The sequence below is a fragment of the Mesoplodon bidens genome (genome assembly GCF_964165515.1).
Source record: "Mesoplodon bidens genome assembly, chromosome: 1".
Taxonomy (NCBI): Eukaryota; Metazoa; Chordata; class Mammalia; order Artiodactyla; family Ziphiidae; genus Mesoplodon; species Mesoplodon bidens.
Window position 1 is genome coordinate 105,065,743 of NC_138176.1, and position 21,301 is coordinate 105,087,043.

A 21,301-nucleotide genomic window follows, 5' to 3' on the forward strand; every position below is an offset into this window, starting at 1 on the left:
CCCTGTCCCCCCAGCTGAGGACTCCTGGCATCACTGCTGGCGAGTCAAAAGCTTATTTCTGCTCTAAATTTCAACACATCCAAACACAAAAGGGCCCTACATCAGGCAGAAACAAACAGACCACAGACTTCTTCTCACTCCTCATGACTGGTTACACCTACGCCCTGAGACAAGGGGAGAGCTGACAAAAGCTAGCCAAACAGAAACATCCGACGAGAAGTTTTCCAGCGTTCGCCTCCTCTCTGGCCACGCTGGCTGGGTTCTCTCCAGTTGCTGCCGTGCCAGCATTGCCCACCTCAGGCCCACCCAGCCCTGGCCTGTTCCCTCTCATGCCTCCGTCACTGAGTGGGCTCCCTGTGGGTCATGGACACGAGCGAAGAGCCAGGTGCTGCCCCAAAGGAACCCTGGAGCCAGGCCAAGGCACGCGCGGAATGGCAGACCACGGATGTGGGGTTTTACTGAACAGGGAGCAGGAAACCATGGTCAGAGCTGAGATCCAGTGACAGAGTGTCGAGGTGGGTTTTGAAATGAGACTGTGGCTCTGCCATGCCTGCTCAGTGACCCTGGCCGTACGTCCCCTGCAGCCTTAGTTTCCTCGCTTGTAAAATGGAATTCAGAGCACCAGCCGCTCACAGGGCTGCAGTAAGGATCAAATCATAAAACCCAAGTGAAGGGCTCAGTACAGCGCTGGACAGAGCCAACGACCAGCAAGCGGCTGCTGCTGCCGGAAGGACGTCAGGGAAGTGCCCGGCCTTGGGGGGCAGCATCCCGACAGCAGGAGGAAGCCGCTGGCGGGACAGGACAGGAAGTTAGGGGTCCACCGGGGGGCGACAATGACGCTGGGGTTTGAGCGTCTCTAATGACAAATGCCGAACAAGTCAACAAGAAGAGGAAGCTGGAGAAGAGCAGCTGTGCCAGGTGACAAGTCCAACCTTAAGTGTAAGTCTGAGGTGCTGGCAGGACACCAAGCATGTGTCTAGAGGGAGGATGGAAACGAGAGACCAAGGCAGCCATGATGGTGGAGTGACAGGACCTAAGGAGGCAGTTACCAGAGTCATCTCTGCAATAACCGAGGCAGGTCACAAAGGAGGCAGCCCCATGGAGGGTGAGGAGGAGGGCGGGAGACAGGGAGACAGAGAGACAGAGAGACAGAGGGCGGGAGGGGAGAACAGAGAGAGACCAACAACACTCAATGGATGAAAGACAGCCCCTTCAACAAATGGTGCTGGGAAAACTGGGTCTTCACATGCAAAAGAATGAAACTAGACCCCTAGCTTACACCACTCACAAAAATTAACTTGAAATGGATTAAGGACTTGAATGTAAGACCTGAAACCATAAAGAAGAAAACATAGGTATTAAGCTCCCTGACATTGGTCTTGGCAATAATTTTTTGCATATGACACCAAAAGCAAAGGCAACAAAAACAAACAAACAAAAAATAAGTGGGATTACATGAAACTAAAAAGCTTCTGCAGAGCAAAGGAAACCATCAACAAAATGAAAAGGCAACCTACAGAATGGGAGAAAACTTTGCAACCCATACATCTGATAAGGGGTTAATTTCCAAAATATATAAGGAACACATAAATTAATAACAAAAATAAATCCAATTAAAAAGTGGGCAAAGTGGGATTTCCCTGGCGGTCCAGTGGTTAAGACTTCGCCTTCCAATGCAGGGGGTGTGGGTTCAATCCCTGGTCAGGGAGCGAAGATCCCATATGCTTCGTGGCCAAAAAACCAAAACATAAAACAGAAGCAATACTGCAACAAATTCAATAAAGACTTTAAAAATGGTCCCCATCAGAGGACCAATGTGGTGGGGCAGAGGGACGGGGAGCTTGGAGGGTGGGGGACCAGGCCTGGGAGCCCAGCAGGCTCTCCGGGCCCGAGTGGGCGGGGCGAAGCCCTCCGCTCCTTCTCCCGCTCCTCAGGTCCTGGAGTGCTCTCCCGCCTGCCTCCCTCCTACGCCCCCAAGACCAGCGCAGCCCGGAGGGGAACTCTGAGGGCGTAGGCCCCCGCCCGAGAGCTGGGCAGACTTCCCCAGCCAACTGGGCAGGGGAAACGCTGGGTGTGCTCCCCTCACCCCCCGATCTGAGCCCCCAAGGGTCCCTCCAGGTGTGGGAACTCCTCGCCCCTCTCAGCCACCCCTCAGGGGTTCCGGTCCTGTCTGGCCTCCACTTTTCTCCCCCCCTCAGTCCCCCCACGTCCTACCAGTTTGCTTGGGGGTTCCTCCCATCTCCTTGGGCCTTGAGGTCCCCCACCAGCATCCAGCAGGTGCCCTAATTGTGGGGAGACGTTGTAGGGAGATGCAAACTCCGTGTCTTCTCACACCACCATCTTGATTCCGCCCTCTCGAGAAGCTCAGGATTTTATTTTTAGTAATTTTCCAACAGTACATAATCTGCTTACTATGCCTCGCCTCCTGTTTACTATGTCTCTCCCCCTAGAAGCAATGGCAGCCAGGCCTGGAGAGGAGACCATGTACACCTCAGCCTCCAGGGGCCTGCCCCCCGGGGTCCCCGCTCAGGACCCCAAACCCAAGGAGGCGCTGGGTCTGGGCCAACTGTCATCGGAGCTGCTTGTGATGGTGTTGAGCCATGTGCCCCAACATATTCTGCTCGGGCACTGCCGCCAGGTGTGCCGGCACTGGCACGACCTGGTGGACTGCCAGGCCCTGTGGCTGAGAATCCTGGCCCAAGGCCACGCCACCCTGTCACCCATCCTCCACACCTACCTGCCCCCGCCAACGACCCCAGGCCCTGTGTCCTGGGCCGCTTCTGCGAGGGCACACCCATAGGACGCAACCTCCTCCCAAACCCCAATGGCGAAGGCTTCCTGAAATGGACGGTGCCGACTGGAGGAGATGCCTGGGGGGCAGAGGAAAACTGGGAGGTCACTCCCAGGGCCTGTATACAGACCAGCTTCCTGTCTTCCTACAGGTGGTGTCAAAAGAAGCAGGTGTCGGACCTGGAGGAGGAGGGTCTGTGGCCGGAACTCCTGGACAGTGGAAAGACCGAGATTTGTGTCTCTGACTGGTGGACAGACCAACAGTACACTGACAGTTTATACAGGCTAACTGTCCAACCTCCAACCTCTAGATGCCAACCAGGCCATCCTGCATCATTACTCTCCTTTGCCTTTTCCCATCCAGCAGTGTAGAAAGAGTTTCTCCTTTGAGGCTAGTCATGTGTTCTCCAACCTTAAGAAGGTTGTCCGCTTTGTGTCTTTTGAACACTTGGCCCGGGACATTGATTTCTGGTCTGAGCAGTATGGAGTCTACCTGTCCCACTCCAGTGTGATTGTGCGGGTCCATCTGCCCTAGTCAAGGGCTGCCCTTGCAAAACTACCTGACCGTGCCTTCCAGTAGCTGGGCCCATTGGCAGGGCCATCTCAGTAATCAAGGGCTTGTAGCTCCCAGGCATCCTGGGATCTCATGAATCCAGTCAAAGTTCCTACTGGGCCCTGTCTTCAGGTTCTGGAAGCTACTAGGAGAAAGTTCCTCCATCAAATTTACTGGCTGCTGCTGCTCTAAGGCAGCCCCTGTTCTACTGACTGGAGACGCAGGGGTGAGCACAGGGAAATGCTGGATCGGGAGAGGGCTCCTCCCCCTCCCCCCACGACAGGCCCCTCTGGTTCAGCCGCAGTGCCCTCTGCCCTTGCTTCCTCATGTTTCTGCATCAGAGGCTTTATTGGTCCCATGCAGAAAGCTCTCTCCTCCCATCTGAACAAGAACCTCATCCCTATGGCTGAGAAAATTCCAGCCCCTAACTTTCTGTGGTTTCAAGACTAGGACCAGGACTCAGAGCTGAAAGTTAAACTAGCTCAAAAAATGTTTGGAGACAGAGGGTTCTGCCCACACTGTGAGCAACGAAATGGTCCCCTGAGCCCAATCCTACCCTGAATTGTATGGTGTATAAAATTATTTTGTTATTTTGAAATTCTTTATTAAACATGGAGAGAATAAGTGAGCACTATATCTGCCAAAAAAAAAAAACATGGTCCACAGCAAAAAAAGTCTTCAAAAAAATTTTAAAAAGTGGGCAAAGGATCCGAATAGACATTTTTCCAAAGAAGATATTCACATAGCCAAGAGGTACATAAAAAGGTGCTCAACATCCTTAATCATTAGGATACTGCAGGTCAAGACCACAATGACATATCACTTCACACCTGTTAAAACGGCTATCATCAAAAAGACAAGAAATAACAAGTACTGGTGAGGCTGCAGAAAAAAAGGGAACCCTTGTGCACTATAATAGGAATGTAAATTGGTGCAGACACTGTGGAAAACAGTACAGAGGTTCCTTAAAAAATTAAAAATAGAACTACCAAAGGAGGAGTCAAGGTGGAACGGTGGGAAGACGCGGAGTTAGCCTCTCACCACAACTAGGGCGCTTGCCAGCCGCTGGTGGGGGACTCTGACCCCCAAGGAGACAGGAGGAACCCTAGAGTAAACCAGTAGGGTGTAGGGGGACCAATGGGGGAGGAGAAGTGGAAGCCAGACAAGATCGGCATCCCTGAGGCTGGGGAGATCAGGAGAGGCAGGTGGGAGGGACTCTCCAGGAAGAGCAGGAGAAGAGTGGAGGGCGATCGCCCGGTCCACTCGGGCCAGGGAGCCTGCTGAGCTTCCAAGCCGCTCCCCCAGCCCCCAAAGCCCCATCCAGGCCGCATGGGTCCTGGGGGCATAGGAGGGAGGTCAGGGAGATCAGGAGTGGCAGGCGGGAGGGGCCATCCAGGAGGAGTGGGAGAGGAGCGGAGGGCGATTGCCCAACCCACTGGGGCCGGGGGAGCCTGCTGAGCTCCCAGGCCAGTCCCCCCTGCAATGCAAAGCCCTCTCCAGGCCGTGTGGGTCCTGGGGGCATAGGAGGGAGGCCAGGGAGATCAGGAGAGGCAGGCGGAAGGGGCCCTCTGGGAGGAGCAGGAAAGGAGCAGTGGGCAATTGCCTTGCCCCCTGGGGCCCAGGGAGCCTGCTGAGCTCCCAGGCCAGTCTCCTGTCCCCCAAAGCCCCCTCCAGGTCACATGGGTCCTTGCGGACACAGGAAGGAAGCCGAGGGGAGAACAGGAGAGGCAGGCCCAGGACCAGATGGCTTCACAGGCAAATTCTATCAAACACTTAGAGGAGACCTAACACGAATCCTTCTCAAACTCTTCCAAAAAATTGCAGAGGGAGAAACACTCCCAAATTCATTCTATGAAGCCACCATCACTCTGATACCAAAACCAGAAAAAGATATCACAAAAAAAGAAAATTATAGACCAATATCACTGATGAACATAGATGCAAAAATCCTCAACAAAATACTAGCAAACAGAATCCAACAGCACATTAAAAGTATCATACACCATGATCAAGTGGCATTTATCCCAGGGATGCAAGGATTCTTCAATATATGCAAATAAATCAATGTGATACACCACATTAACAAATTAAGGAATAAAAACCATATGATTATCTCAATAGATGCAGAAAAAGCCTTTGACAAAATTCAACACCCATTTATGGTAACAACTCTCCAGAAAATGGGCATAGAGGGAACCTACCTCAACATAATAAAGGCCATACATGACAAACCCACAGCAAGCATCATACTCAATGGTGAAAAACTGAAAGCATTTCCACTAGGATCAGGAACAAGACTCTTGCCACTTTTATTCAACATAGTTTTGGAAGTCCTAGACACAGCAATCAGAGAAGAAAAAGAAATAAAAGGAATACAAATTGGAAAAGAAGAAGTTAAACTGTCACTATTTGCTGATGACATGATACTATACCTAGAAAATCCTAAAACTGCCACCAGAAAACTACTAGAACTAATCAATGAATTTGGTAAGGTTTCAGGATACAAAATTAATGCACAGAAATCTCTGGCATTCCTATACACCAACAATGAAAAATCAGAAAGAGAAATTAAAGAAACACTCCCACTTACCATTGCAACAAAAAGAATAAAATACCTAGGAATAAACCTGCCTAAGGAGGCGAAAGACTTGTACTCAGAAAACTATAAGACACTGATGAAAGAAATCAAAAATGACATAAACAGATGGCGAAATATACCATGTTCATGGATTGGAAGAATCAATATTATGAAAACGACTATACTACCCAAAGCAATCTACAGATTCAATGCAATCCCTATCAAACTACCAAACTACAGAATTAGAACAAAAAATCTTACAATTCGTATGGAAACACAAAAGACCCCAAATAGCCAAAGCAGTCTTGAGAAAGAAAAACAGAGTTGGAGGAATCAGGCTTCCTGACTTCAACCTATACCACAAACCTACAGTAATCAAGACAGCATGGTACTGGCACAAAAACAGAAATATAGATCAATGGTACAGGACAGAATGCCCAGAGATAAACCCACGTATATATGGGCATCTGATTTATGACAAAGGAGGCAAGAACATACAATGGAGAAAAGACAGCCTCTTCCAATAAGTGGTGCTGGGAAAACTGGACAGCTACATGTAAAAGAATGAAATTAAAACACTACCTAACATCATACACAAAAATAAACTCCAAATGGATTAAATAAAGACTTAAATGTAAGACCAGACACTATAAAACTTTTAGAGGAAAACATAGGAAAAACACTCTTTGACATAAACCACAGCAAGATCTTTTCTGACCCACCTTCTAGAGTAACAGAAATAAAACAAAAACAAACAAATGGGACTTAATTAAACTTAAAAGCTTTTGCACAGCAAAGGAAACCATAAACAAGACAAAAAGACAACCCTCAGAATGGGAGAAAATATTTGCAAATGAAACAACAGACAAGGGATTAATCTCCAAAATATACAAACAGCTCATGGAGCTCAATATCAAAAAAACAATCCAGTTAAAAAACAGGTGGAAGACCTAAATAGACATTTCACCAAGGAAGACATACAGATGGCCAAGAGGCACATGAAAAGATGCTCAACATCACTAATTATTAGAGAAGTGCAAATCAAAACTACAATGAGGTATCACCTCATGCCGGTCAGAACAGCCATTATCAAAAAAACTAGAAACAATAAAAGCTGGAAAGGGTGTAGTGAAAAGGGAACCCTCCTACACTGTTGGTGGGAATGTAAATTGATACAACCACTATGGAAAGCAGTATGGAGGTTCCTTAAAAAACTAAAAATAGAACTACCATATGACCCAGCAATCCCACTACTAGGCATATACCCTGAGAAAACCATAATTCAAAAAGTGACATGTTCCACAATGTTCACTGCAGCACTATTGACAATAGCCAGGACATGGAAGCAACCTAAGTGTCCACTGACAGATGAATGGATAAAGAAGATGTGGCACGTGTATACAATGGAATATTACTCAGTCATAAAAAGAAACGAAATTGAGTTATTTGTAGTGATGTGGATAGACTGAGAGTCTGTCATGAAGAGTGAAGTAAGTCAGAAAGAGAAAAACAAATACCGTATGCTAACACATATATACGGAATCTAAAAAAAAACAATGGTACTGATGAACCTAGTTGCAGGGCAGGAATAAAGAGGTAGGCATAGAGAATAGACTTGATGACATGGGGTGGGAGGGCGAAGCTGCGGTGAAGTGAGAGTATCATTGACATACACACACGACCGAATGTAAAATAGTTGGCTGGTGGGAAGCAGCAGCATAGCACAGGGAGATCAGTTTGGTGCTTTGCGATGACCTAGAGGGGTGGGATAGGGAGGATGGGAGGGAGGATGGGAGGGAGGCTCAAGAGGGAGGGGATATGGGGACATGTGTATGCATATGGCTGATTCGCTTTGTTGTGCAACAGAAACTAACATGGTATTGTGAAGCAATTATACTCCAATAAAGATCTATTAAAAAAAATAGAACTACCATATGATCCAGCAATCCCACTTATGGGTATATACCTGAAAGAAACAAAATCACTAACTCAAAAACATACCTGCGGGACTTCCCTGGTGGCGCAGTGGTTAAGATCTGCCTGCCAACGCAGGGGACACCAGTTCGATCCCTGGTCCGGGAAGATCCCACATGCTGAACAACTAAGCCCGTGCACCACAACTACTGAGCCTATGCTCTAGAGCCCGTGAGCCACAACTTCTGAGCCCACGTGCCACAACTACTGAAGCCCGTGCTCCACAATAAAAGCCACCGCAATGAGAAGTCCGTGCACTGCAACAAAGAGTAGCCCCCACTCACCACAACTAGAGAAAGCCCGCGTGCAGCAACGAAGACCCAATGCAGCCAAAAATAAATAAGTAAATGTTCCTTAAAAAGAAAAAAAAAAAAAAGATACCTGCGCTCCCATGTTCACTGCAGCATTAATCACAGGAGCCAAGACACGGAAACAACCGAAGTGTCTACTAATGTCAGAAGCCATCCTGGAGCCATTGCACCATGACAAAGTCATGAGCAACGGAAGGCGAAACTGCAAGGCAGCGCCGTGCCAGGAAGGTGGACTACAGCTCCGTTGTTACGTTTTATGATAATAAATTTACATACAGGGGCAATTTGGGGGGGATGTTGCTCCACGTGAAAGAAAAATTCCTCTAGGACTCCCCCTCCTGAAACTACCATAGAATGGGAAGTACCCACTAAAGCCCTGGGGAAATGGGTAAAGAATTAAGAGCCTGGAACTACGGGGATGTTTTTATGAAAAACACCCTCTAGTATGGAGTTATGGCCATGGGCCGGAGTTCCTGATGACATAGGAAATTTATGGTTCTATTATAAAGGAAGATTAATTATAGAAGAGCAAATGACTAGAGCAGAATTGGTTGCCAGGATAGGGAGAAAACACTGTCTCAGTTGAAGGAAACAACGAGAAAGAGCATGCAGGTACATTGTAAATATTTTCATGGAAACATTGTAAAAGGTTGCCCATGCAAGAAGAGAAATAGGAACAAGTAGCTCCAACTTTTACAATTGAAATAATCATATAACTGCTTGGCTTGGTTACTAAGAAACAACCTGTGATTAATGGGAACTTGGGGAAATATTTTAATAGGACATCTAGAAACTAGGGGATATTTTAAAAAAAAATCTTTATAGAACATTTTGAGGTTTGATTGTGCTAAGATTGTTTGGCCACGTACCTGGTAATGTAATCAACTACAATATATAAACCTGTGATTGTAAACAATAGAAGAAGAATGAAGAATAAAGACATGAGAAAGAGAAACATGCAATGCTGATACTTTAAGTGTAATAGAATTATTTCCTTCGCTGACGCTATCCATCCCTCGGGTATCCCTGGACTCGCTGGAGCTGGACTCCGGCACACTGAAGCATGAGTGGATAAAGAACGTGTGACACACATACACACACAGGAATATTATTTAGCCATAAAAAAGAAGAAAATCCTGTCATTTGCAACAGCATGGATGGACCTTGAGGGCATGGTGCTAAGTGAAATAAGTCAGAGAAAGATGAATACTGTATGATCTCACTTACATGTGGAATCTAAAAAAACCAATCTCATAGATATAGAGATCAGACTGACAGTTGCCAGAGGTGGGGGGTGGTGGCTGGGGAAATGGGTGAAGGTGGTCAAAAGGTACAACCTTCCAGTTACAAGTGTGGAATCAACCACAGAAACCTCAGCTCAAGTTGGACTTGGGACAGGCCTGTAGGGGAAGCTCTCACGTCTACTGAAGAAGGTCTCTCCTTCCTGCTGGAGAGTAAGTAAGGGACGCCAAGTAGGCGCACATCTCCTCCTGTTTGGGGTGATTGACAGTGCACAAGAACACATGCAATTAAGAGGCTGGAAAGAGAAGACTGAAGGAGAAGTCAAGGGACGAGGGAGTTTCAGCGAGCAGAAGTCTGTCCACGGAATTGGGCTGCAGGGTCCGGGAAGATGAGGACCTGGGAAAGCCCACACGTGGCCTTTGCACAGGCATTTCTGGTAATGAGATCAAGAGGCAAACCGCTGAGGATGGAGAGAAAGAGGGAAAGCAGAGCACTAGAAGCAACAACAAGAAACTCCTGAAACATTTCTTTTGAAAAACTGTGTAGTAAACAAGAAGAGGAGGACAATTCAGGAAGCTGCAGAGCAAAGAAAGGGTTTGTTCCGCCTCGTAGGCTCGATCAGCAGCGCAGCTCTAGGTGAGAAGGAAAGACAGACATATATGTCTTGCAGCGTGGAGTGTGCAGCGAAGACAGCGTGAGTGAGCGAAGGAGACACTCAAGACACAAACTGGAAGAACTGATCATGGGAAGAGCAAACACAAGAGGGGACGGGGACCAGGATGGGGGACGAGATGTTAAGACGGAGGAACTGGACAGGCACTGGTGGTAGCCTGGGGCTAGACTCTCGCGGGGGAACCGGCACTGCTGATGGTGTGCGACGTACGAGGACTGGCCCAGGCTCTAGACACCTCCCCCCACCATCCCACCACCTGGGAGCTCACACATTACGACCCCCGTGACTCAGTTACTTCAGCTAGAACATGGATATCACGGTGTGTGCCAGGGCCACAGCAAGTGCTCTGCAAACATTAGCTGCTACACTTACCATCACCAACCCAAGAAGCAGCACGACATAATGGGAAACAAAAAATTCTTGGGTTTTCACTCTTGGTTTTATCATATGACCATTCAGAACCTGAATTCTCTCGTCAGTAGAAATGGGGAACTATCTCATAGAGTTGTTCTAAGGGTTGATGGGGATAATCATGTAAAAGGTACCACACACCCCTAAGAGAACACCACCAGCAGCCCCATCCTGGCCCAAGCATGAATCTGAATCAGTACCCATTTTATCACTGCAGGAAGACCATTTTCTCCTCCTTCTAGTAATCCTACTTTGACCCACACATAAAATACTGGGAAGAGAGCTCTGCCTGCAAGGAAGGAAGGGAGAGGGTCAGGAATGGCTCCACCGCCCACTGCTGCCCTCGGCTGGGTGAGCCCTGGACGGCAGCGGGGAGGGCACACGGTGGGGGCTGGCAGAGGTGCGCGGGGGACTGGAAAACATGGTGAGCAGTTAGGAAGCCTTACTGTGGCCACAGGCCGGAGGACTCAACCCAGCCCTGCCTGCAACAAAGCAATGGACGCTGTCAGCCTCCTGCCGTGGCTCCACCTTCTGCTTCTATCTGGCCTGTCTCGGTGGAGAGGACGAGGTGTTAGTTACCCAGAACCTATAAAATGGAGACTAGGTAACTTTCTTGGCTCTTCTGTTTATGCTGGATTGAATGTGAAATAGGCAAACGACTTTGGGATTCATACCCCGCCACAACAACAGGGGTATCAGAAAATGAGAGGTCAAGGCCATTACTCAGACTAGTTCCTGTTCTAAGAAATGATACCTGAAATGGGCAAATTCAAAGATCTCAATTTTCAACGGAGGGGTGAAATTATTGTCATTGTTTAAGCAATGCATAAATAAAAATTACCAACTTTAGATGCTAAAGACACCTTATTTATATAAAAGACAAGATGATTTATTTTATCTCAAAACCAACCAACACAGTAATTCTGCTGCCTGGTGTCTTTAAAAGAAATGGCATCAAAATACAGGAGGAGATAGAAACAGACATTTGTACACACCCATACACCCCTTATTTACAAATACTGGACCAACTGAACAATGTCCAAAGACACGAGTGGCAAAACCCACATGCCCCGATACCCAGCCCGGGCCCCGGAGCTGAGCACGGCCTTCTCGATATTCCACTCCATGCATGGCTGTTCAAATTTAACCAAAATTAGATTGAATAAAAGCTCCTCAGTCACAATACCACACTTCCAGTGCCCATCAGCTATGTGTGGCCAGAAGCAACTGGGTTAGTGCAGACACAGAACATCTGCACTGCAGGAAGCTGCACTCGACAGCACTGCAACAAACCATGAAAGTATTTCCCCTGATTTCTGAGAAAAGGAAGAGGAAGTTAGAGCAACGTGTGAGTGAACAGCACGGAAATCCACTTGGATGCGCCTAAGGCCGCAGAATGCACTGCTCTTATCCAAAGAAGGTAGAAAGCCGTCCTTCGATGTGAACTGGTACCCTTCTGGTGTCAGATCCAAACCAACCGATGGCCAAATATTAAAATGGCCCATATACTAAAAACAACTTCTTCTTCATATGGCTTAATTATTTCCTCAACTTTACACTTATCACAGGGGGTGGGACATAAATCAAAAGATCCTCAAAAAGAAAATTATTTCAATGGTAAGTAAACAAGGTGGCTTGAAGCTGTAAACCATCATCAAAATTAAATTCTGGCCACACTCTTGTGCCGAGGGCGACAGCAACCATGAAGAGGTGTTCTTCTTTATCGCTCCCAGGCCGCGTGAGCCCAGGTCCCTGCCCACCTCCTCAGCCCCTCCGAGCCCTCACCCCTCTCGGCAGGAACACTCTCTCCGAAGGGCCAGCTCCTTCTCCTTCAGGCCTTAGCTCAGCAGCCCCCTAGGAGAACCAGCCCCTACTGCCCGCCCCTGTGCTGGCTGTCACTGTGCTTTTGTTTCCTTCTCAGGAGATAGCAAGACTTGTGGTGACATACCTGTGTATTGTCTGCCCTGCTAGACTGAGCACCACAGAAGCAGGGATCACGTCAGCTGTACTGACTACCGCACACCCAGGGCCCAGCGCAGTGGCGGCAGACTCAGGGCATCTTTGTTGAATGAATAAAGGTTGACAGTGGTAACTATCTTCTGCTCTAATGGTATGTATGTGGGTATGTGTGTGTTTTAGTTTGTATTAAAGTAATACACACACATGATTTTTAAATCCCGTAACAGACGGGGTCTTCTGATTTTACAGGTGCCCTGCCCCATCCCTCTTAAGGCGACTATTTGTTATCGTTCTGTTTTCAGTTGTGGTGGTTACCTCCAAACTTGCCTTGGTATGCTTTCATCACTTGCAGTGGATGTCAGTTATTCCATCTGCTCCCCTTACCTTACTACTGGAAAGTAACTATTTCTCCCAAAGGAATGCTGTCCAGCCTCTCACCCAGCCCAGGCTGGCCAGAGCACCCAGGGCTCACGAGTCCCTCACAGGACTCCCACAGGGGCTGAGACCAGAGGCCATCCTTTCTGCCGCGGGGAAGGAGCCCCACAGAAAACAAAGCCAACACAGTAAAAGAGCTGAGACGTGGAAATACACGATGCGGCAACAGAATTAAACACACCAGAGGCAGTCACACCCAAAGAGAGCACCTACCCCCGCACTTCCAGGACTCAAACCACCTCCAGATTTGCTTCATATTTGGACCATGACTTCCTTGCTGTTTGTTTTTCCTAGAGATTAGAATTGCCTTTCATTTTTCTTGCTGAGAAAAGAAGGATATGCCTATAACTAGCAAGACATTCCTTTTGAAAGCACTCATTCCTGTTGAAAAACACTGACTGTCCTAAGGCGGGCTGGTTGCTTCCTATGCTTGCTACATGGCTGGGATCTTGTGACTTCTCTCTTGAGTGCACTGTTTTTTTTAATCCAAAATCGTATGTAAAGGTAACAAAAACATTTTGACTTTCCAAATCTTTAAAACAGGAGGAAGCACCCAGGTTTACTGTTTTCATCAGCACAACGTCTTCAAAGGCACACTGAGCGGAGCAGAGCTCACACTGGGCAGCACCTCCTTACATCCTGAGAGTGTGCAGGGCAGGGCAGGGGATATACAGATGCTCTAATAAGACTAGTGTGATGCACCTACCAGACTTGAAGATGTGGATCAGACACATGAGCAGCGTGCCTAGCTCTTGGCAGTAGAAAGTATGCTGCTGTTCACTCATTTCCACTCTTAGCTGTTTTGTAACAATGTCCTCTAAAAGGATGCCAACCAGTTGTAGCAGAAACCTTCAAAGAAAGGGAGGAGGGTGACGGTGAAGTAGGTGCCTATTGCGGAGCACTTCTGGGAGGCACACACGCGAAAGTAATATACACAGTAGATATGGGTAGGGTAAAAATGCAAGTACAGTGAAGTGTTCAATGTCAGCCCTCTGGATTAAGTCACTTTACCTCTCTGCGTATCACTTTCCTCACTAACGAGATGGCAGGAATCATACCACCTTTAAAGGACTGTCAGGAGGGTAAAATGACCTGCAGTGTTTCTTCAAAACTTTATAAACCATAAAGTAGGCTGATAACCCACCACAGGAATTTAATGTATCCTCCACTTTAGCCCCTTGCTTAAATGTAACAGCAGGAGCCACAGGTTGCCTTGCTGAACCTGCGGACAAACGGGTGTCGTGCAGTTTCACTGGATTTATCTCCACAAACACAATGGCGCCCCAGGCCCTGATGACCAACCAAGGGCAGCTACATGGACATTACGGTGGACCCGGCAGGAAGGAGCACGTTTTCAGGAACTGTGCTTCCTGGACACACTCTACGAGGTATAAGTCAGCGTGCACCCCGAATCCAGCAAAGGTGGATACACACTTGTCTACACAACAAGCCTTTTCAGTGCCTGAGTTGTGATCGGCACCCTCAAGGAGCTTCCCAAGAACTGGTAAGGGCAGATGTGATTTGATGCCACAAGTACACCCAGGGGAGCACAGTACAAGCGTTCCACCCTGGCGGGGAAGGGAATTTTACTACTGACAGTGTTTAGGGTGGCCAGCACCCGGTGGGAATAAACATAAGACTGACTTTTAGTGGGTTTTCCTAGGTTTTCAAATTCTCTGCAGGCAACCACGCCCTTATCGCCTGTACCCAGCCGCTACCACGGTGCAGTCTTAACGAGGGTCTGATTCAGGATGTGACAGAGCCTGCAGACAGGCATGACCAAGGGCCACAGGTGAGGCTGGGCAAAGAAAACACAACGGCACAGACTCAACCCACCTCGCAGAGCTGAAGTGAGACTCAGTGATCCCAAACACCGCACGACAGCCTGAGGACATGGACTAGCGGAGGGCTCAGATTTAGAGCATACCTGGAAAATGTTTCTTCTGGCAAATTCTTCGTTTGTCTCCCTTCACTGTGTTCTTCCAGTACTGAATTACTGTCCCCATCTCTTAACCTATTAATTATCGGACAGCAGAGTAAATATGGAGAGAAGGAAAGCTCCTGAATACGAGAAAGAACAATATCTTCAGTTGACTGGGAAATCAGAACCCTCAAAATGGCTAGGATTCCGGATATCCATAGTTGAACAGTGCTCACAGATGCCTAAAGGAAGGAAAATAAGTAAGTTATAGCTAAAGAAAAAAGAGGATTAAGTTTTTCCTGATTGCCAATTTCATTTATGAAAATCACCCTGATTTTACATTTCCACCAATAAGTCTGTCTCATTGGTTCTCAAAGTGTGGTCCCAGACAAGCAGCATCAGTACCATCTGGGAACCTGTTTAAAATGCAAATACTAAGGCTCCACCCTGGCCCCAGCAGAAACCCCCAGGTGCCCACACAGTGGTGAACCCAAGATGCCATCAGGAGGCGGGATACTCACCAGGGTATCTGGGGTGACGAACATACTCCGTAAAAGCATGTCCACGGGACGGAGGGAGGAAGGGGCCAAAATCTCAAATAACGTATTTAACACTCCAAGTGCTTCGTGAGAATCAATGTGCATCTGTTGCAATTAAACGTCACAGATGTTTCCCCGTAAGCCAACTGAAATGCCAACTTTTATACCTCACATCAGTTGTCTCAAGGTCAAATGACCTTGACCATGCATCATTCCCACCCCCACATTTAAATACATTTTAACTTCAGTAGTGAACCAAGTAAACGTTTTTTAGAACAACACTGTAACACAGCTGTATTTTTTCCACGATGGAAATCTTTGCATTTAGATTTTTATTAAATAAGCCACAGATGCTTTGTGTAAAAAGTTCAAATATGTAAAAGTATGAAAAATATCAACTGAAACCTCACCGCCCTGACCCAGTCACCATCCACACTTCAGGAACCAGCCTCTCTCGCATCTCTTTACACACATGTAATGTACCTAAATGGGTATCATACACACTGTATCTTTTTTCTTTCTTTACTGGCACCCCATCCCTACCCCACTATGTAGAAACAAATGTTAGCAAATTAGTGTATTTCTCATTAACTTTCTCCACATTCCTATACGTGTAGAGAGATTTTTGTTTAAGTTGTTTTGAAAAATCATGTTATAAATGTCTCTGCTTTTTTCCATTAAAAATATAATGGAGAACTCCGAAGGCAACAGGTTTTAAAACCTAACATTTTTAAAACTTTGTTGGCCTCTCCGTGCGGCATGCAGGATCTTAGTTCCCCACCCAGGGATCGGACCTGGCCCCCCCCAGCAATGGAAGGGCAGAGTATTAACCACTGGACCGGCAGGGAAATCCTCCTAACATTATTTTTAAAGGTTGCAAAATATTCCAAATTAAGTCTCTACCACAGTACATTCAACCACTCCCCTACTGATGATTTTCATCAATACTGACGAGTGTGTATACACACAGTAACATCTCCACAGAGGGCAATTTTCTCAAGGTGCAGGTCTGAGCCCTGCCTGGCGTGGAGCCGCCCCTCTGCGGTGGGAAGAAGCCTCTTCCTGGGGCCCACCCACTGGCTATGACCCTCTGGCTATGACCTGTCAGCTACGCGGCCACGGAGCCCTGGGTCTGGTGGTGCTCAGGGACGCCACGACGGCACAGCCGCCTGTCCTGCAGAGGCAGTTCCCCTCTGCTCTTGCCCTCGGGGTGGACACTGGCCCTCGTCCCCCCCAGCTTGGCCGGCTGCCGCCACGTCTCTCCCTCTCTCCTCCTGCTCTCTCACCAGCGCATGCTGGCTGGGCTTCTGTTGCCTCCGCTCCACCAAAGCCGCTCCCCAGGGACCTGCGTGCGGCCAAGTGCGGGTCAGTTCCCAGGGCCCGTCTGCTTGGCTCGGCAACAGCTCCCAGTGATCAGTCCTTCCTCCGGGAAACACCTTTTCTTCTCGGTTGTAAGAATACCACGCCGCCTGCTCCTGCCTGTCTCGTCCATGGGCCCCCTCGCCTCCCGAGGCTCGGCCTTCTCCCACTGTCCAGCTACCCTGGGACCCGCAGCGACCTCGTCCACCCTCAGGCCTGCCCTCCAGTTCTCACCCCAAAGGCCTCCTCCAGCCTCCCTGGCGCCACCAGGTGTCCCAAACAAACACATCCAAACCAGGCTCTGACCTCCTCCCGAAACCCGCTCCTTCCATGGTCCCCCCAAAGCCATCACGCTACAGCCACCTGCCCGCCCCTCCTCTCACATCCCTCACCCCACCTAAGCCGTCAGCAAAGCTCACTGGTTCTGCGTCCGAGCTGCGTCCAGCAGACACCCCTTCTCGCCCCTTCGCTCCCACCCTTGGTCCACACAGGCCCTGAGCCACGAGTGGCTCTCCCTACAACCCCGCCCGCCTGTTCAACTCTCAAGTTCACCCTGACCCCCTTCGTACCAAGCCCTCCGAGGGCTCCCCCAGTCCTCCACCCGGAGAGCTCTTCCCCAGGCATCTGCTCGGCTCATCCCTCACCTCCTTCAAGTCCCTGCGGATGTCACCCATTCAACACTGTCACCCCCAGCCGACACACCTCCCCTCCCTCCAGCACGCTCATCTGACATTTTATACACTTCACTAGTTTACACCCCTCTGCTGTCTCCCCACCCCGTTCCAACTAAACGCTCACTCTGAGAGCGCCCGCTTCCCTAGCCGGGCCGACCCAGATGAACAAACAGGCATCTGCTGACTGTACCCAAAGTGCTTCAGACCCAGAGCTCTGCCAGCAGCTGGGACGGTTTCCTGGGGGGACCGTCCTCAGCGCGTCCCTGCTGCCTGGTTCCCAGGGTGGCGCAGCACCCGGAGCACAGCGTCCTGCCCTCGACGCCGGGGGTTGGGGGGACGGGGGGTGGGGGCAGAAGTGGTTCAGAAGGCATGCGACTACTGGGCTCCATCCTACACACACAGCCAAACCAGTGCCGTCCACTGCGCTTGTGGAAACCACTGGCTGCATCATTTGACCACAGAAATCTTGATTAAATGACAGATAACTGCCAACTTACTTTATACGTGATAAGGAAAAACACTCCCCTACAGAGCAAACAGAAGACATTTGACTGAGCAGAATGAGGGAGACAGGGTGTAAGCAGGAAAGGACGCAGCCCTGGAGGCACTTCCCAAGGGCGCCTTGGGACCCAGGGGACGTCTCTACCTCTGGCCTCACACTCGTCCAGATGGCACCAGTAACGACCATAAAATGTACCCACCATGATCCGACGAAAAGCCCACCACAAGCGCCCACCTCTCACGAGCATCTTCACCCACTTCCATGGTGCCACAGTGACCCCACACGCGGGGGGAGGGGGACAAACCTGTTGCCTGGCCAACATCGGGAGGATGATGTCGGCTACCTGCCGAGACAGCCGCTTCCACTTGTCCTCGCTCTCCTTGTGGCACTGCTGCAGGACCAGGATGAACATCTCCAACACCTGCACAGAGGGAACGGCTGGAAGACACTCGGACCCCAGCCCACGTGCCCCCAGGAGGGCCAACGCAGCCCTGGCCCCGGGACACGCAGGAGGACCACGGCACTGTCATCTCTACGGCTTTACAAGACTCACAACCAGAGGAAAGGCATGAAAGGAAAGCCAAACTCATCTCAGCCTTTGGCAGGACACAAGTACAGCCTTGACTAAACTGTTGTGCAGACACCTCTGGCTTTTGTGTGTATTAACATCTCTGCAAAGGTCACCTTCTACTGAGGACACCATACTTCAGAAGAGTTGGCCTTGGGTGAGCACGAGTTTGCTAGTGATCCCTTCTAAACAGAGACCCCTAAAAGCCTGTTTTGGTAAACACGGTCTCCCTGGCACACGACCACCGTGAAAATGCTGCTAGGAAGGCTTCCAGAACGACAGCAGACACGAGGAGCTCCTGCAAAGCTGAAAATGCTTATCACCCGCCTGTTCGCAGAAAAGCCTGCAGCCTGATCTATGAACGTACTGGCCAGGCTGAGCCCGTTCCCTGGAAAGCCGCCCGGCCGCCTCCACAGCTACCTCTCCCTTCGAGAGGCACTTCGGGCAGCACTTGCGGGACAGCGGCCACTCTGCACTCATCCCGACTCTCCTAACCCAAGACCCGCCCTCTCCGTTCCGTAAACCAGGCCGGGAGCTCTGGGGACGCTGCGCTGGCTGAGCTGCCCTCCAGGCCTCCCACTAAACTGCATGCTTGCCAAGAGCCGGTTATTGGTTCTCAAACCTCTTTATGGTAGTCGTACTTTTTATTGTAATTACGGGATTTAATTAAACACTAAGCATTTAATTAAACATTACCTAGATTAACCAAAATGAGAATGCACAAAGAAAGTGTTTCTATGAGAAAATCTTACGATTTTATAAAGATTCAAAGACAAATAGCTAAAAAGAATTACCAAAATAAGTGAGGGCTAGGCAACTGTACCAGCTACAGAAGAGAATTCATTAAAAAGCCAGACTTCTGTTTCCAGACTGCCTCACACACCACCTGAAATTCCTACTCCACCTTAAGGAAAACGAAGCCAGAAATCAGCACCAAGAAAAAGACTCTGGCCCTCCCTCAACATAGTGGTAAATAAATATACAAATAAAGTCATTAAATTATTTCACGTTTTTTTAAAAAATCATTCTTTAGAACGCTACCATTTTGATCGACACTGTTGACTGGTATTTGATCCTCATTTTGGAAAAGAGGGCCTCCACCATGTTTACCGCCTTGAACGACCTTGTGACCGTCGGCCAGGCCACACTGCCTTAAAGACAGACACCACCAAGCCTTATGTCCCCCTGCGTCTTCCCGCCCGAGAGCCCAGGGCTGGCACAAAGCCACACTCACTGACAGCAGACAGCGGCCACGTGGCATTTCCTCCTGTCCCTGCAGGGACAAGGAAGGGTCAGTGACCACCCCACACCTCCTCTTACCTGATGGTACTGGATGAGTCTCAGTAACATTGACACCACCACCTCTTTCTGGGTTTCAAGCTCTTTTCCTGCATCAGCTTTATTGGTTCCTCTTAAAACGAAGAGGTCGTGGACTATAGGCTGCAGGGCTGGTATGGCTGTAGGCACAAAAGGGCCCACTAAGAAGGAAGTATGTGACAGATGCATTCGGAAGACAGCACTAACACCTCCAAATTATTTTCAAGAAATAAAGAAAACCCTGACCCATACTTGGCTTTGTGATAAGAGATAAATTAAGGTTATCAATGAGTGCCGTGAAATTACCTGTATACCATCCTGGAAGGCCATGGGTCTTCCTCTGACACTTGATAATGTTGTGAAATTTTTAAAAAACAAAAAAACAAAAAACTAGGGTTTCTGTGACATAACATTATTTCTGACACAAAGAGACACAAATTCAAAAGTCAAATTCAAAATAATAAAACCTAACTAACCAAAATAGCAACATTCTATCCTCATGCATAATCTACTTACAGATTTACCTGAAGAGAGAACAAATGCTTTTTCAATGGAAAACATTTAGTCAAAGTATTAGATTTCTATACTGTTTCAAGCAATTAAAGTCACTCTCTCAAATGTGTTTTCCCCCAAGTCGTGTTTTTCTCCAAAAGAGCAAAGTACATTATTTTGCCTCACACCACCACTTGAATAAACTAAGAAAGGCCTTTCATTGAGAAGGATCAGCCCAGTCATGTCACCAAGATTACTGAAAGGCACACTCTCTCACCCTCAGTGACGCACACACACACACGACACACTTGATGAGTTTTCTACAGACAACCAGGCTTCCCAGTAGAGAGCAGGGCGGTCTGGCTGCCCATCAATTTTCTATCCAAAGACCCTCTGATCTGGGAAACCTCAGTCATCCCTCTATTTGCCGTTTGCACTTTCAACTCTATCCAGTGACCCCAAGTCCATACGTGCAGTCATGTACCCCTGTGCTGAGGCATGGATTTGAGCCCTAGCAAGGCCATGGCTAAGGTGACCGTCTTGCTAGTGTGGAAATGGTGATTGCCGAGCCCCTCTACACCCCCGGCACCATGGCTCACTGGTCACCCTACTGCAGTATGCGGAATGGGGACCCTGGGTGCAGCAGCCAGCCGAGGTCTTGGGAGGCACCCCAATCACAGTTCAAAAGCCTACAGATTCCTGACGATGGAGCCAGAGAGGAGTCAGTAGGAAGTGCAGTTTAAAAAGTGCAAAAAAAGATTCACAGCTCCTTCCTAAACCACACCACCTCATTCCACAGGTGGGAAGGAGGCTGCCTGAGCAGCTGACTGTCACCTGTGGACCTCACTTAACCTGCTATGAAATAACCAGGCAAAACAGAAGGCCCTGAATCAAGGCCAAACTATATCTTCTAATACCACTGGACGAGAAATCCCATGTCCTTACAGAAGCTGGACTTTAAAATTCTTTGTTTCACACGGATAGACAAGAGTATTTATGTCAG

General features: G+C 48.7%; 1 protein-coding gene and 1 pseudogene across 6 annotated transcripts in view; one reads left to right on the plus strand and one right to left on the minus strand.

The window, feature by feature from the left end:
- Positions 1-21,301, minus strand: part of HTT (huntingtin) — a 138,139-nt gene that overhangs the window by 35,556 nt on the left and 81,282 nt on the right. For all 5 annotated transcript variants that reach the window (XM_081229213.1, XM_081229212.1, XM_081229211.1 and 2 more), the window contains 5 exons: positions 19,810-19,946; positions 18,226-18,342; positions 15,369-15,491; positions 14,854-15,089; positions 13,633-13,775 (listed from right to left, as the gene is read on the minus strand). In XM_081229213.1, the coding sequence (XP_081085339.1) occupies positions 13,633-13,775; positions 14,854-15,089; positions 15,369-15,491; positions 18,226-18,342; positions 19,810-19,946 (756 nt within the window). The remainder of the gene's footprint in view (positions 1-13,632; positions 13,776-14,853; positions 15,090-15,368; positions 15,492-18,225; positions 18,343-19,809; positions 19,947-21,301) is intronic.
- LOC308615270 (F-box only protein 27-like) lies at positions 2,468-4,647 on the plus strand (annotated as a pseudogene). Its single transcript has one exon. The product of its transcript is annotated as an F-box only protein 27-like (transcript).